The sequence below is a fragment of the Arachis ipaensis genome, chromosome B6 (assembly GCF_059453495.1).
Source record: "Arachis ipaensis isolate K30076 ecotype BB chromosome B6, ASM5945349v1, whole genome shotgun sequence".
Taxonomy (NCBI): Eukaryota; Viridiplantae; Streptophyta; class Magnoliopsida; order Fabales; family Fabaceae; genus Arachis; species Arachis ipaensis.
Window position 1 is genome coordinate 18,229,808 of NC_142441.1, and position 18,029 is coordinate 18,247,836.

The window sequence follows — 18,029 nt, forward strand, 5'->3', positions numbered from 1 at the left end:
GAGAGTGGTAACGCTTTGAAAAAATTGACCGGATAAGCATAATTTTTTATTTTATTTTATTTTATTTTATTAAAATCACACACTAAAATTAAATTAAATCAAAGCAGAACATGAAATACAACGTAGTGCATGTGAATTATAACCCTCATGCGTTTTATTATTACAGGGAACTGCATGAGGCATATGCATAACATACACTAAAAGTACAAGTAGAATTATTCAATGATGAGTGCTCTCTGTCGTCAAACTAGTTGTTATCATACGAAAACTGCTTTTGGAGATAGTTGATTACCTTGTTGTCCACTTGGAAAGCTTTAGCCAAAATTTCAGAAGAAATAGGTGGAGTAGATCCAAACACAGCATTTGAAATTGTGATAATACCTGGATTTTGACTGTTAAGAGCAGCAAAAGCTAAAGCGTTGCTATTACCGATGTTAAATTGGAAGTGCATAAGGCCAATTGGGAACACAAACACATCACCTTTGTTGAGCACTTTGGTAAAAAGTCGGTTGGTGTTGTTCTGATTGGAAGTCACAAATCCAACTAAGAGAGTTCCTTGAATAACTGTCAATATCTCAGTGGCTCGAGGGTGAGTGTGAGGAGGAATTAAACCCTTAGGTCCAAAATCTATGCGAGCAAGTGATATACCCAATGTATTGAGTCCTACTAGTTCGTTAACTGTGACTGGAGTTGCTTTTGACCCAAATTTGTTAAGAACATTTCCAGGATCTACGTGCTTGAAAAAATCCTCAGGTACCACAAGTTTAGGGTCTTTGCAAAATTTTCCATTCACAAATACTGCAAAGTGAAAAATCTTATATTAAAAACAACTAGTCATAAGATGCTTAGCTTAACCATAATATTGAAAGGAAACTAATTGAAATTTAATTTGAGTAACAAAAACTATGTGATTATGTGGAGAATATGAATGTATATATGCACAGATACCAGCGTTTTTGATGCCATTGGGGACAGCAACACAAAAGTCTTGGAGAGAGCTGGGATCATAGGCAGAGGCAAAAGAGGCCAGAGCCAAGAATGCAACCAGCAAGTATGTAGCTTTCATTTTTATTTTGCTACCTTCTATATATCTATAGTTTTGCATATAATTTCTTGTTAATTGTGTGAGAGACTTGAATATCTTCTGCATGGAAAGCTCGCTATTTATAGCATGGAACCATTGAAGTGGCTTTGCAATTTAACCACGCTACAGGTAATTAATAGCGTTTGAAAGAGAGACAAAGACTGAGATTGAGATATAAAGACAGAAAAATATTTTAATAGTGTTTGGTGTAAAGTGAGAGATAGAGATTAAAATAAAAATAAACCTCTAATTTAATTTGCACAAAAGGTAAAGTTAGAATTAATTAATTAACATGGGAGTATTTTAGGTATAAAATATTATTAAAGTTTCAGTCTTCTGTGTCTCCACTTTTTGAAAGTACTGAAATATTGAAATTTTAGAGAACAAGCCTAAAATTTTAGTACTAATCTCTGAGCCAACAAATATAATACTGAGTCTCAATCTTCCAATTTCCATCCTAATACCTCAAAACAAACGCTACCTAATATTATTCTACAGTATTTGCATTGTGGAACCATTCTTCAACAACTATGTGCATGCTAGTCCAAATAATACATTTTAAAATATAGTCATGCTACATATCCATGTAATTTGTATTCAAGTCCATCTAAGTTGGCCCAACACAAAAAAAAATCCAATACCATTAAATGAGTGTATATAACACGCACCCCAAACCCCCCAAAACGTTAACATTTATTCGCGCTTCATTATGAAAAAATATTCCTTCTTCTTCAACACGCACGAAACCGCTACTCTTCGAATCTCTCTCAAAATCACTCAAACTTCACTCACGTTCTTTGCAGAAACCGTTACTGGAGAAGAATCGCGAGAAGATTTTGCAAGGAAGAAGCAAAAACTAATGAAAACAGCAAAAGAGACTGCGAAAGGTATGAGAAAAACTAATGTTCATTTAAAATCTTGCAATTTCGCGTTTCTCCTAGTTGCATTTTAGGTTCACTGGATTGAGTTGCTTCGTTTAGTAGATCGAAGTATTCTGATTCCATTTTTACAGCGTAACTAGGGCTTCGAATGAAATGTGTTCTTATTTTCATTCAATTCAGTGGAGTTGCTAATTTTGATTCACTTGATTGTTAGTCTGTTCAGTTGACTTCTTTTGCATGGAGAAATACTATTCTTGATGATTGAATGTTTATAATGATTTATTCAGCACATGAATGGTGTTCTGTTCAGTGAGCTTGGTGATTTTCATTCACTTGATAGTTAGTGTGTTCAGCTAGCTTCTTTTGCATGCAGAAATACTTTTCTAGCTGTTTCATTATTTATCATGTTTTATTCAGTATATCAATGGAGTTCGGTTCAATGGGCTCGGATATTTTCATTCACTTGATTAAAATATGTATGCTTGTACTTGTTGGTGTATTGAGTGAAGTATTGACCAAATTTTTTTGTCCTTACAGAAAAAATGAAGACAATGGTGACAAAGAAGGACAAGCCGCGCTATAACGTAAGCACATTAAATATATTTATCTGCTTTCATTCGAATAAAATCTATTTTTTATTATAAATATATCATCACATTCTGTTTGAAAACTTGCAAAAAACTCACGATTGCAGATGCCAAACAAAGGCAATAGCAATAGTGTTCAAGAATTTGAGTAAAAAAAAGAAAGATATAGTTGAAGAAATAGGATTCGGTGCCCTGGCACATGTCCCGAAAATGAATGTCTCTCACGCTCTCTTGAGAGAATTGATTGATTGCTATAATGAGTATCATGGATGCCTGAAAACTCTCCATAGGAAAATATACATAACACCTCGCAAGATGGCAGCTGCACTGAGCATAAGCCATGATGGTAATACACTTTTCACTTTCTGTTTATTTTTGGTTCATTACTTCCTTTGATTTTGGTTCATTAAAGAACAGAAAATTAAACTGAGTCTTTTTGGCTGATTTGTTGCTATTAAAATATTGCAGGGAATCGTTTTCCTGAAAAGGTTGAGTATGGCAAATTGAATGAGCCAGACAAGGCAATATTTGACAGCCTCAAATGTGTTGCGTTGGCATATTTGACAAAGTCTAACTTGGATATGAGTGTTGAAGGGGAGGAGAACCGGCAAAAATTCCGGAGGACTTTTGTCGTTTTCGTACAGAAGTGCTTCTTGCTGCCAACAACGGTAAGCATGGCCTCCACGATCCATAAGCCTCCTATCTTTCATGTGGATAACATCCGACAGTGGGATTGGGCAAATCATGTGCTCAGCTTCTTGAGGAAGGGAATTGAAAACAAGAGAAAGGGAAAGAAACAGTTCCTTGATGGCTGTGTTTTTGTTTTTATGCTAATTTATTTCCATGAAACTAAGTTCCATCGCTTGGATGCACCTGATGCTCCCCCGCCACCGTGGATGGCCCACTAGACAAAGAAGATGATGCTCGACCGGATTACTCAGGAAGCAACAAACAAAATGGTAAATTAAACAAAAATTTTTCCCTAAAATTTTGTTTCAGATGCTTCTAAAAATACTCTGCTAACTAAATAAGCTTGTGTTTTAGGTTATAATTAATTTATTTCTCCTAGTTACATTTTAAGTTTATTGGATTGAGTTGCTTGATTTAGTAGATCGACTTATTCTGAAATGTATTTTTATTTTCTTTCTGTCCAGTGAAGTTTCTAATTTTTATTCACTTGATTGTTAGTGTGTTCATTTGAATCTTTGTGCATGCAGAAATATTTTTCTTGATGATTAAATGTTTATCACATTTTATTCACCACATGAATGTTGTTCGGTTTAGTGGGGTTTGTAATTTTGATTCACCTAATTGTTAATGTGTTCAGTTGAGTCTTTGTGCATGCAGAAATGTTTTTCTTGATGATTGAATATTTATCACGTATTATCAGCACATGAATGGTGTTCGGCTCAATGAATCTGCTCATTTTGATTCACCTGATTGTTATTGTATTTGCTCATTTCAGATGCTTCTAAAATACTATGCTAACTAAATAAGTTTGTGTTTTAGGGAATTCTGTATAGAAAGCAAATAAAGGAGAAAAAAATAAAAAGAAAGAAGATGGAGAAGAAACCAACTTTTTTGAAGTGGAAAGAGAAAGGAAAAGGGAAGAAAGAAGAAAAGAAAATTGTTGATCTGGATTCTTCTTTGGAAGAAGACACATTTTCCGAATTTAAATCCGAAGCTGAATCCGAATCCGACAAAACACTGCCAGCCAAGAGAACAAGACAACAGAGGGTGGTTAAAAAACAAAAGATTGTTGAGACAGATTCAAAAACAACAAGAGAAACTGAAAGCAATAACACGGATTTAGAAAGCAGAAGTGAATCTAAAAACCAGTAAGTTTGATGTTCATATTGGTTTCATTTTACTTGTATTTGGTCAAAATTATTCTTATGCGCTTGTTCTTATGTATTGCAGAGAAGAAGAAATTGAAAAAACAGCCACAAAGAAAAGAAAACAACCATAGAAGGTGGTTAAAAAAGAAAGCAAAAAAAGGAAGCCTATGCCGACGGATTCAGAGAGCACAAGCCAATCTGAAAGCCAGTAAGTATTGAGTGATGCTCATTTATTTGATTGTATGATATTCATCTAGTTTAGTTTTTCTTTTTTTTGCTAAAAATTGTTTATGTATGTGACGGAGAAAAAATATCGGTAAAGATTTTGACAAAAATTATCGCGTTGCAAGTATAGTTCTAAACCGACAATTTAACCTCAATCAATGTTTAAATTGTTTGTCACAAATACAAACCCAATAAAATTAACTGAAGTATTCAAACCTCGGGTCGTCTCTCAAGGAATTGCAGAGAAGTGCATTTATTATTGGTTATGAGATTGTATCTTTTTTTTTTTTTGAGTTTAATAAGCAAGGAATGTAAATAACAAGAAAATAAACTAACAACTAAGAAAAGTCCTAGCAAAGGTTGAGAATCGGAGCTCCTATCCTCATTATCATTGTCAATTGTGATGGTAGTTGCAAATTACTCTCACTTAGTTATCCTCTAACAATTGAACGAAAGTCAAGTGAGCAAATCAACTTGAGTTCACAAGTCCTAATCAAACACTAGAGTTAGTGAAGCTCAAGCCAACTAGCAACTTTTAATCACCAACCAACAAGAGACTTTGACAATTCAAGAGTCTCCAAATTAATCAATCCAAGTTAAGAACATGAAAATCTAATTTAAAATCTAACCAAGCATTTTATCAAACACTTGGTAGGCACAAAATAAAAGCATAGAAAAGCAATGAGAGAATATAAAATCTAAAACTAACAATTGTAAGGAATCAATAATAACAAATGAAGAAAGAGGCAATAAACATGAAATACTTCAAATTGTATTAAATAGAAAATTGAATCTAACATGAAGAGTTCATAAACTAAATTGGAAAAATAAAGAAATCAACTAGAGAAGTCAAACTAAGATGCTAGAATAATAGAATGTAGAATAGAAACTAAATTAAAGCAAGATGGAAATCTGAATTGAAGAAGAAATAGAACTAAAAATCCTAAAACCTAGAGAGAGGAGTGAACCTCTCTCTCTAGAAAACTACATCAAAACCTAATAATTGTGTGAAATGATAAGTGAATGATTCCCTCATCCAGCTCCACTCTATAGCCTCTAATCTTCACTTTCGGGCTTGGAACTGGGCCAAAAGCAGCTCAGAAATCGCCCCCAATATTTTCTGTTTAATGCAGCATGTGATGCTCTGTCACGCGTACGTGTCAGCCACGCGTACGTGTCGATGAACAAATTCCTGGTCACGCGTACGCATCATCCACGCGTACGCATCGATTGCCTGCTACACTGGTCATGTGTACGCGTCGCTACCAGATTCTGAAATACTTGATTTCTTGTATTCCTTCCACTTTTGCATGCTTCCTTTCTATCCTCTAAGCCACTCCTGCCATATAAAACCTGAAAACACTGAACACACATAGCACGGCATCGAACGTTAATAAGAGAGGATTAAAATTAGCAAATTTAAGGCCAAAGAAGCATGTTTTCAACCATAGCACAAAATTAGGAAGGAAAATGTAAAACATACGAATTCTATGAATAAGTGTGAGAATAATGGATAAAATCCACTCAATTCAGCTTAAAATGTACCACGAAATAGTGGTGCATCAGTATGCTTGTTAAGTAAATTACAAATGTGATATTATTCAGTAGAGTTGGTCAAGTTGATTCATTTAATTGTCAACTATTTAGTTGAGTCCTTTTTCATGCAGAAATATTTTTCTTGATGATTGAATGTCTATCACTTTTTATTCAGCACATGAATTGCGTTCGGTTTAGTGGGCTTTGTAATTTTTGTTCACTTGATTGTTAGTGTCTTTACTTGTCCTTTTACATGCACAAATATTTTTCTTGATGATTGAACGTATATCACGTTTTATTCAGCACATGAATTGAGTTCAGCTCAGTCGTGTTGCTCATTTTTATTCACTTGATTGTGTCTTCAGTTGGGTCCTTTCACATTAGAAATGTTTTTCTTGCTGATATTTGTCTCCAGTATAAATTCGATGTGTTTGTCTATGTTGCAGAGAAAAAGAAATTGAAAAAACACCCATAATGAAAAGAAAACAATCGGGGAGGGTGGCCAAAAAACAAACCAAATCAGGAAAGCTTGTTTTGACAGATTCAGAGAGCAAACCTGAATTTAACAAGGAGTAAGTTTCTCGAATCATGTCTTTGGTTATTCATGCTTTCGTTTTAGGTTCATTGATACTTATTTTATGAATTTTCAGAATTAAACAAGAAAAATACAGCATTGCGAAAAGAAGAAAATAGGCATTGTAGATGTTAAGAGAAAAAAGATCAAAGAGAAGAAATGATGGAGCTCACACAAAAAATGTTACTCCCGATAGGTTTGACTCAACAGATGCACAAAATGATTTCTCTGAGACGTAAGATTCGGTTTCTTATATTGAGTTCTTTTTCTTTGTTTGTTAACTTTTGCTACAACCTTTTCTAATTCCTCTAGATTCACTGAGTAATATTTATTTATCTTGCTTAGATTGCCGATTGTAAATTTGGGTAGCGAACCTATCTTACAGACTCAGGCGAGCTCCACACCATCTATGAATGCATCGGACAATACCAGGTAAATTTGTTCATGGCAGGCTTTAGTTTCGGTTCAATGGGTTCTAGAAATGAATTTCATGTGTTTCTAAACCTCTCTTTTAATTTTGGCTGCTGATTTTAATTTGGTATCTTTTTTATTAGGAAAAATACCCCGGAAACCACGATAAAAGTTTTTAGAAGAAATAAAATCCATCAAAAATAGAGTTTTAAACCTCCACCAGTGTAAGTTTAAAATATTTATGTTTCTCTTTTAGATTTAGGTAATAAATTTTATTTAATTAATCACACGGAATCGTGTTTAAATGTCAGTAGCACTACACCTGATTTTGACCTACAAATCATTGAGATTCGAGCAGAAACTCGTTCTCAACCTTTGAAAATGTGAGTTTTTCAATGTGCAGATTTTAGATTCTCAAAATATATTCTAATTATTCAGCATTAACTTCTTCCTTCTTTACATTCCTTAGAGATCCTATTGCGGTGTCTCTTCCGAGTTCTCTTAAGGAAGAGTTACTCAAAGATGACTATATCTATGTCCCTTCTGATAATGAGTAAGTTGTGCATAAAATTATATTTATTAATTTTAATGGTATAAGATAATAGTTTGGGGTCATTATTGAACTGTTTTCTGTTTAACACAGCAGCTCTTTGAAAATGCAACAGCAGCCTTGCAAAGAAACACCGGCACAAAAATCAGAACAAGAAGCACCTGTTGATGTGTAAGTTTTACTGCTTGTACAAATATTGATAATTTTGGTTCACTACATGATTTAATTGTGGTTCAGTTGAACCCAAAAATGAATTCAATGAGTTCTTATTTTTGGACTCTCTTCTGTTTCTTACAGCTGCCTTGCGAAACTCGAAAAGTAGGCTGCGGAGGAATCTTCCCCGAGGAAGACGGAGCCAAAAGCTCCATTGAATGTGTAAGTTTTAATTAATATCATTTTTTATAATATTATGTGTTATATATTGCTTTTTCATTGTTCCTTTAAGTTGTAATTAGAATTTTTTTTATTAGTTTTAATGGTATAGGATAATAATTCTGGGTCGTTATTGAACTCTTTTCTGTTTAATACAACATCCCTCCCGAAGAACACCAGCAACCATGCCAAGAAACTCCAGCGGGATGACAATTGGAAGAAGAAGCACAACCTGATTTGTATGTTTTCTACTTGTTCAAATCTGGATAATTTCGGTTCACTACTTTGTTTGATTTTGGTTCACTATTTTGTTTAATCCAGAAATTACTCTCTCTACTGTCTTACTGTGCTGCTCATCCTAGGCAATGGGAAGATGATGTGCCTTCCTTCAGCCTTTGGATCCCCCAGCATCTCAACTGACTCCCCCGTCTCAAGTGACACTGACTCAACCAACTTAGCCCTCTGAGCCAACGGTGTCAGAGCTTGAAGTCTAGGCAGACGTGGTGGTAGATGCTGGAATGACAGCGGCATTAAAGTTTGCTGAAGCAACAAGTGTCGAGATGAGCTTCACAGCTGCTGAAGTTTACAAAACTACAGAGAAAGAAAAAGAAATCACGGAGGAGTTGAAGGAGAAGTGTTATCATTTGATGACACATGTCAAAGAAACCAAAGATAGTACCGATGAATATGACCCCTTATTCATCTTGAACCATCAAGCGAATTTCGAGGGGCTTAGACATCACTTCATGTATCTAAAACATGTGGAAATCACGGTAAAATCTTTGCCTATTGCGTTAACATTAATAATTTTTCTAAGAGCATATACCCATTTTGGTCCTCAAAGAATTTTAAACTGGACACTTTAGTCCCCAACTAAAATTAATTACTCTATTGGTCCCTAACAATTAATTCCGTCAGTCACTTAGGTCCTTTACTCCGTTAACTCTAACGGAGGACAAAATAGTCCCTGACAACTCTGACAGGGGACAAAATGGTCCCTGACAACTCTAACAAGGGACAAAATGATCCCTAACCCCTTTATTCGAAAACGACACTGTTGTTTCCCAATTTTTATCATATCTCGCATAACCCTAACATTCATACTCTCCTTCTTCACCTTCACAGTCTTCTTTTCCATCTTTTCCTTCCTCCTCTTTAGCTCCAAGATTAAGCTATGGTATAATTGTCACACGTATCGCACCTACCTCAACATGTCATGGACCACACACTTCCTAAATCTCTGCACTTCACCCACCAAAAGCATCCACTTCCACGTCTTCGATAACATCACCTCCAACCCCGACAGGTCCACGACATCCTCAAGACCAAGTTCCACAACTACTCCAAGGGCACGCCTTTCTCCACTCTCCGGCAAGCAATATAGATTATTGGACATTAGGACATCATGAGAAGATTCTCCTTCGAAATCATATGCAAATTCTCATTTGAAATAGACACCGAGAGCTTCATTCCTTCTTTTCCAGAGTCCAAGTTGGCAGACAGCTTTGACCTCGCATCCAAGCTATCAGTACAACGAGCAATGTCGTCGTTGCCGCTCATATGGAAACTAAAGCGATTACTGAACATTGGTTCGGAGAAGAAGCTGAAGGAAGCGATCGGAGTGGTGGACAATATGGTCATGGAGATGATAGGGCAGAGGAAGAGGGAGATGGCAATGACAACGACAACGACGAGTCTTAACAAATCAGACTTGCTGTCTAGATTCATGGGATCCATCGAAGACGATAACTAGTTGAGAGACATAGACATTAGTTTCCTGAGTATGAATTGGTTGAGAACAAGTTGATGATTTTTTTCTTGTGAACATTAAATTTATAGAGTGTGCATTGTGTAGTTTGAAGTTACACTGTTAGACTGCTAGTGTTATGCGAGATATGATGAAAATTGGGAGAGAACAGTGTCATTTCCGAACAGAGGAGATCAGGGACCATTTTGTCCCCTATTAGAGTTGTCAGGGACTATTTTGTCCTCCGTTAGAGTTAACAGAGTAAAGGACCTAAGTGACTGACGAAATTAATTGTTAGGGACCAATTGAGTAATTAATTTTAGTTAAGGACTAAAGTGTCCAGTCTGAAATTCTTTGAGGACCAAAATGGGTATATACTATTTTTCTAAAGACTCTAATACCGCATATCTCAGAAATGTTCTTCCTGTAGGTTGGTCAATACACATTGCATAGTTCTCAACGACATGAAATGTCCCCGGTTTGAGAAAGATATATATTGTGTGTCAACAGATATTGTGGTAAGCCAATTTTTTTATTCCCTGCTGATTGAATGTGTATAACGTTTTATTCAGCACATGAATTGCGTTTGGTTCAGTGGTATTGGTCATTTTTATTCACTTGATTGTTTGTGTCTTCAATTATGTCCTTTTGCATGTAGAAAATGTTTTTCTTGATGATAAAATGTGTATCACGTTTTATTCAGCACATGAATTACATTCGGTTCAGTGAAGTTTGTCATTTTCGTTCACTTGATTGTTAGTGTCTTCAGTTATGTCCTTTTATTCAGCACATGAATGGTGTTTTACTGGTTCTTTTCTTATTTAACTGAGGTTTGTTTTGCAGATGTTTATGTTGGGAAACCATGGCGAGAAGTACATTGATCCAAAGACCAAGAAGGCCTACCGGTACGATGTCGATCGATATGCACACCAACGCTAGTTTCTTGACAAATGAAAACTCACATCGCATCTATTTGTAAGTCGTGATTTCTAAACCTTCTTTGATAATTCTCTCGTTTGCTATCATTTGGACTGAGATATTCTATCATTTTTTCAAACTTCAGCTGTTTGTGCCGATTTGCAATGGAGGAAACTGGTGGTTGTGGATTGCCGATGTCCGAAAAAAAGGCATTCTATGTGCTTGACCCCGTGAACAAGAACAAGAATGAAATACCTAATTTGAGGATTAAACTGAACAAATTTGTTATAAGTTATTTAAATGTTTCCCTTGTTGATTCAATGCTTTTGATGTTTTATTCAAGTCATGATTTGTGTTCGGTTCAGTGAAGTTGCTAATTTTGATTCACCTAATTTTAGGTCACCTTTTTTTTTATCACTTTTAGGGATTAATAATATCCCATATGAGAGTTTACACTGGGACGGAACCCATAATGGAGGACGAAGATGGAGAAGAAACAGAGTATATCAGGCTCAATGGTCAAAGTACAAGGTAAAAATCTTTCTCTTCTATAATGCTATTTTTAATGTGTTTTATTTTGTATATTATTAATCATATTTTACTTAAATTCTTTCTTAGCTATGACTGTGGCATATACATCATGAAATGGCTTGAAACAATTAATCCTCGAAAGATCAAAAGCAGAAGAGGTATCAATATAAAGCTAAGACACAAGTAAGTAGTTTCTAAATTAATAAAATTCTTTCATTTCTTATTTCAGTTGGGTTCATTTCTTATGTAACTAATTCATTTCAATTGAAATTTAGGAAGAGATTGATGCTTTTAGGCTTGAATATGGTCCAAATATTCTGTTCCACAAACTGTACAAAATGAAAGACCAAGTCATTCGAGTATGTGAAGCAATAAGACTCCCGAAACCATCTGCTGCCCTCTCCAATCCTTTTTGTAAATTCACGTCTGGGGATATATATAGTAGTAAATAGGATATACTTTGTTTCACTGGTTGTAATTAACACTATTTTGTTTAAAAAAGCAAACACTGCTTCTTTCAATATATATATCTGAATATTAATGTAAATCTTAATGTATATATCTAATGTTAATGTTAATGTATATATCTAATGTTAATATTTATATCTGATTCAAAATGTATATATCTGTTGGAACTGTCTACCTACTGTTATGTTCCAGGATCACAGTGAATGGAATCAGGGTATTTATCAAATATTAAGAACCCCAAATAAATAAATGAACCGAAATTAATACACACAGTGAACCAAAAAAATGCGTATATCAATAGAGCAGAGAGATAATTTGAAAAAATGTATATATCATTATTCAGTTTCAGAAACACCTGAACTCTCTGACATAGCAGAATAAATTGACTATTCAATACCAAGGTTCTGAAAATCAGACCGGACCGGCCGATTTAACCGGATTAACCGGAAACCGGTCATCTAGCTGGTCCAGTTGATACTCAAAACTGACTTGCAAAAAATCGGCTAAAAAACTGGCCGAACCGGTGGTTAACCGATGAACTGAGCAAACCGGCTAGGTTTTCTTAATGTCCGGTTTTGTTTTCTTTCTCAAAAACGGCGTCGTTTTGACACCAAAAACAAAAAAAAGAACAAAACCCAATTGCACCCAGTCCCAAATCAACCCTAACGCGTAACCTACTAACCCTCTCCCTTCTGAAATCATTTTCTTCCTCTCCCAGCCGTCTCCTATCCAGCACCGCAATCTCTCTCTCCGTCGTCTTCCCCTTCCCTTCGCCTGCACAAGCTTGTCGCCCCAGCCCCACCTTTTTCTCTCTGTGTGACTCCAACCTAACACTAAATCTCTTTCCACCCGCCGCCTGCTCCGGTCGCCGAAAACCCAATATCAGAGGAGCACCCAGCCACGCCCCCACCATCAGCCCCCGGCGTCAGTGCGGTTGTTGCCATCCTCGTCTTCTCCTCTCAAAGGTCTATTCTTCTCCTCGCGTCCCCCTGTTCTCTTCGCCCTGTCTCTGCTGGCAGCTCTGTTCTCCTCGCCGTTGCGAGTGTGTCTACTTGGTTGTCTTCTCTTCGCAAGTCACCTCCGTTTCACTGCTCGGTCATCATCCCTAATAAGCACTCATCTACTCCTCCTTGAGTTGCTTTTTTTTTCTTGTTAATTTTTTAGATTGTTGTTGTATATATTCTGATTTCTGATTTTTGAGTTAATTATATGGATTAGGTTAATTGTATGGATATTGAATTCTGAATTAATTTTATAGATATTGGAATTTAAGATTCTCTTCTCAGGTCTTTATCATTTCAAGTTGGTTAATTGGATTTCTTAGCCCCTTTTGAGTTTTGAACCTCTTGACTACTTAGCAATTTAGCAATTTGATCTTTGTTTATTTAATTTTTTCAGTGATTTCTTGAAATTGTAAGATTGATTTTTTTCTGAGTTGTTGATTCTGGGTTATGGTGCAATGTTTCTATCATTGTTTATGCTGTTGTTATAGTTTTATTATTATTTTTATGAAATTGGAATACCTGTTGTGGTATTATATGCACTTTGATTTTTGTTAGTTATGAATGTTAATTTTTAAAATTGTTTTTGAATTTTTAATGGATAATTTAATATATAAAATTATAAAATCTTGAATTTTATCCATTTAAAAAGTATATATTAAATTTTTTATAATTTAATTTTATATTTAGTTAAACCGGTTAAACCCCGGTTGAACTCCAGTTGAATCTCTAAACTATTGAACTAGTTACTTTATCGGTTCATTGACCGGTCCAGTTCTCGCAACCTTGTTCAATACACAAAAAAAGTGACTATTGAATAAAGAAATTCACAAAAGCTAATATCAAAAATGGAAAAAGTGACTATTCAATAAAGACTAACAACAGTCAGAAATTAATCCTCCTATAACTTTAGTGAACCGAAATGTGCTCATAGATGAAAGGAAATTTATGTTAATAAAAACTGAAACTCGTATAATCCTCTCCGGGATAATACATATCCAGTGCATTGTGAAAGCTCGAACTTGGCTGAATCGTTGGTCCATCGTCTAAAAGATTCAACTGCAAAAAGAGAAAATAAATCGTATATTAGCAAAACACACAAATGAATGTTTTCCAAATCGAAAGCAAATCAATTTTACCTCGCTTGGAGCTGGCTTTTTTCTTTTTCTTCATGGCAATTGAGATATTTTTTTCCAGGTTTGATCCTAGTCTGTTCCTGGGCCGGCCTCTTATTTTGACATGTGGCGGGCTTTGAAGGTCGTTCACGTCGCTTCTTCGTGGAATAATGAACTTTTTCCTTTGCTTCTCGCTTGATATTCTCGCATCTCGATCATGACATTGTCAAACGCCTAGTGTAGAATTCTGGTAAGCTCCTCCGACTCTGAAACGAATTCGCATATATTGTGCAATCAAAATACCAAATCGTCGAATCTCTTGCTTCTCGGCTCTAGTAGAGGCTCATCTTGGCTACTCTTGATGTATGTATGCCTCCTCTTTATGTTCTTGCTCCAACGCTCCAGTATGTATTTCAATCCCACGTTATCTACTCGCTCGAAGCTTAGGATGCTCAGGGAATGGTGGCATAGTATGCCCCTTGACTCAAATAGCAGGCATTGGCACTTTATCTCTCGTGATACTGCGTCGTACGTGACGAAAAACTTGTTGAATGTGGAGTTAGAAACCTGCTCCATCACTTCGTATGTTGTGAAACCTAGGGTGGAATGCTTTGATCTTGTGATGCAGTTCACCTTTTCACTGAATTGTGCTTGAACTTTCCTGAACTTCTTGTGGGTATACACGTGCTAAAATTGAGCCTCTATTGCTGATTTTATTGCGCATAATATCACGGTGTAAAAATATGTAGCGTCGAATTCTCTCTCTCTTTGCTCTCTGCTTGCTAGGCAATTATCGTATTGCTTCATGAATTGACTCAGGGAACTATTTCGTGTGATGAACTTGTTGAAAAATATGTGCATGCTCTCGCTCCTTTGTGTGCTTCTCATCCCCGCCCAGAAGTGGTTATCCAGGTAAACTGAAATCCATATATGCCGATCCTCGTACAACTCTGCAAAATGAACCGAACTAATGAGCTGTACTAAACCGAAATCCGTACATGTTTTGATCCAAAAGGTAAAGGCATGAAAATAATTCGAATTAAAAGCTTGGTTACCTGAGAGCCACTTGTTGCATCCGAGGCTGTACTTTGTGAGAAAATCGTTCCAGTTTTGTCGAATGCGTCTTTTATGAATGAGTTCCAAATAACGTGGCTCATCTCTTGTTCGATTTCTTCGTGTCGCTTGTAGCCATTTAGTTTGTTTGGGATCTTCATATCTGCCAGATGCACCACCGGTGAATTGTTGTTAGCATGCACATCTCAATAGCCCGTTGCATTGATGCGCATTGGTTGGTGAGAATGCCTTTTGGTGCCTTCACTCCCATGCAACGGAGCCAACACTCGAATAACCATTTGAATGATTGGATGTCCTCATTTTTCATCAGTGCACATCCGAGAAGTGTCGACTGACCGTGGTGATTCACACCCAGAAAAGAAAAAAAAAAACAGATTGTACCTGCATAAATGGACACTCTCACAATGTGATGAACCGAAATGTTTGGATTTGGTGAACGTAAAGACTGAATTTGGGTGAACCGAGTACCTGTTTGTGTTGTAGGTGGTGTTGAATGAAACCACATCTCCGAAATACTCGCAAGCAGCCCTGCTTCTTGTGTCGGCCCAGAATGCATGTTTGATGGAGTGATCGCCTTCGAGGTTGAGCTCGAAAAATAAATTTTGGTTATTCTCTTTCATTCTTAGTAGGTACTTCCTGAATTCTTTGGCATCGTCTTGTTCAGAAACATTCCGTACTTCCCTTGTGATGTAATTTCTCACATCTTTTTCTATAAAACTGAGTTCCCAGTGACTACCAGCTACTGCTATGAACGATTGGTAAGTTTTGCTTGGTCTGATTTTGGCTTCCTCGTTGGTTTCGATGGTTCGACACACAAACATGCTTAGCTCCCTATGTTGTTTGAGCATCTCTGCACGGTCTGGACAGCAGGGGTGTGAGTGATTCAGAACAACTTTGGAAATTGTCCAGAGACCGACATCCTTCAATATGTGTACGTAGATCCTGGCTGGACAGTTTATGCCGGCTGAGGGGTTTGTCTTCAAAGTAGGAGATATCTTGGATTTCCACCTCCCCTCTCTGCTGCATACGATTAGTTGATTCTTGATCTTGTCTCCGTCCCGAGTCGTGTTCCTTATTTTGGTAGAAAAACTGGCAAGTTTGGAATAATATTTGTAGAACTTTCCGGCTTCTTCTAGTCTCTTGAAAATCATCCCCACCTTTGGGACAAATTGTTCATCCACAGCACACCTGGTCTGCATAATAAACCGAACATGTTATTATGGTGAAACAATAGTATAGAACTAGATGAATGGAACATTATCCATGATATAAATTCAAATTCAAACAACTTTCTGTAGAGTGAACCAAACACGTACTCATGGTGAAACAATTGTATAGTACTGAGTGAACGAAACATAATACATTATATAAAATCAAATTCAAACATCTTTTTGCATAATAAACCGAACACGTACTCATGGTAAAACAATTGTATAGTACTGAGTGAACAAAATATAATACATTATATAAAATTAAATTCAAACATCTTTCTGTAGAATTATCAATTCAATTCAGATTTAGAACACCTGCGTCCATTCAAATTCAATTAAATTCAAATTAGTAATTGTATTCCATTCAATTCGATTCAAAATTGAATAATCTAAACATTGTCTAGTTGATTCGTTTTAGAAGAATAATCCAATTCGCTCTCATTCAACTAATTCGAAGTTGAATCATTCATTGTTTCGATTCAGATCAAACAAGAAAACGAAGAAGAATAGGAAGAAGATAAATGTAACGTAAGCAGATCGAAAGAAGAAAACGAGAAGATGAGCATGAGAGGAGAACGACGAAGCTTATTATGTTGAAGGTAATGCAAATCAATAAGGAAGAATGCAGAGAGCAAGAAGAAAACGCAAGCAGAGAAGAAGGTTTAGGTTGCAGCAGAAGGTTTACGTTGAGTAAAGTTTTAGGTTGCAAAACATTATATGTAGCGTGTGTATGACAAACGAACGAAGGGGAGGCACGTCTAGGCAAAATAACTTGAATAGCTTAGAATGTATTTTTTTTACATGGATGTAGAACATTATTGTTTAAAATATAAAAAGATGCTCCCCATAAATTAAAGCCAATGAAATTATTTTTGGTATATAATCTCACATTAAATTGGCCTCTTGTATTCATTTTATCTACAGATTTTAAGTAAGTACTCGCTTTAAAAGCGTAATTTGATCGTCAATTTTTTTTTTCCAAAAAGTTAGGTAACATTTAACAAACTTTTTGTTAATTAATTGGTACTAGTAATATGTAAGTAGAGAGAGTAAACACTCATGGCTCAGGATTCGGTGGTCCAGGAACCTTTGGACCACTTAGTGGTCCAAGTAAGAAAACATGTTTTTTAACTTTTTTTAACAACTGTTACATAGTCCTTAACTAATTTTAATTATAAATTGACCCTATATATTTTATATAATTATAAAAACGATTTTTTATTTTATAAATAATTAATTTATCATAAATTTATCATGTTCATTAACAATCAAATACAAAAACAACAACAATTAGATCATCCATGGATCCCAATTTTCTTAAAATATTACATTCGATCCGAGACGTTCTTGAGGATTCATGAAATCGTGTTTCGCTGAAATCCAATCGATTGGAATATCAAACCAATCGATTGAAATTTAACCCAATCGATTGGATTTCAGTTTATCACTAGGAATTGTAGTTCCAAGTTGATCACCAAAATCAACTTTGATAAAATCACAGTCCAGTGACATATTCTGTGTGTTGGTAGCATCATTTAAGACCCCCACTATATCTTCGTTAGAAGGAATATCCATGATTATTATCAACGGAAGAATATATTAGGAGTAGACTTGGTTGAAAGGCAAATAGTTAAAATAGTTTGTGAACGTATACAAAATTAGTCAGATTGAACACATATATATACCCAAAAAAGATAACAAAATTTGAATTCTATCTTTTAAAAAATTTGCGAAACAGCGGAATAATCTTAAAACTGTTTAAGATATCTTATCTTTTAATTAAAACCAAATACTTTTCAATTTCAACTTAAGAACATATTTTCAATTTAAGAAATTAAATTTGATCAATTTATCTAATTATATCTTATCTATAATTATCTTTAATTAGCTAAATACTCAAATGAAA

General features: G+C 35.5%; 2 protein-coding genes across 4 annotated transcripts; both read right to left on the reverse strand.

Moving 5' to 3' along the window:
- Nucleotides 1-247: 247 nt before the first annotated feature.
- On the reverse strand, nt 248-1,120 carry LOC107647982 (germin-like protein subfamily 1 member 7). 3 transcript variants are annotated; one of them, XM_016352014.3, is made up of 2 exons: nt 949-1,120; nt 248-798 (listed from the first exon to the last, which is right to left on the reverse strand). In XM_016352014.3, the coding sequence occupies exons 1-2, from the start codon at nt 1,103-1,105 to the stop codon at nt 248-250; spliced, it is 708 nt and encodes a 235-aa protein (XP_016207500.2). In that variant the 5' UTR covers nt 1,106-1,120. The 3 variants fall into 3 exon arrangements, with proteins under 3 accessions (XP_016207500.2, XP_088347404.1, XP_088347403.1); XM_088491278.1 differs by having other exon boundaries at nt 248-814; nt 974-1,066; XM_088491277.1 differs by having other exon boundaries at nt 943-1,066.
- Nucleotides 1,121-13,674: 12,554 nt separating this feature from the next.
- On the reverse strand, nt 13,675-17,698 carry LOC107646405 (protein FAR1-RELATED SEQUENCE 5-like). Its single transcript, XM_088490483.1, has 6 exons — nt 17,545-17,698; nt 17,453-17,496; nt 15,370-16,105; nt 15,141-15,281; nt 14,894-15,054; nt 13,675-13,782 (listed from the first exon to the last, which is right to left on the reverse strand). Exons 1-6 carry the CDS (start codon nt 17,696-17,698, stop codon nt 13,675-13,677), a joined length of 1,344 nt encoding a protein of 447 aa, XP_088346609.1.
- Nucleotides 17,699-18,029: the final 331 nt, after the last annotated feature.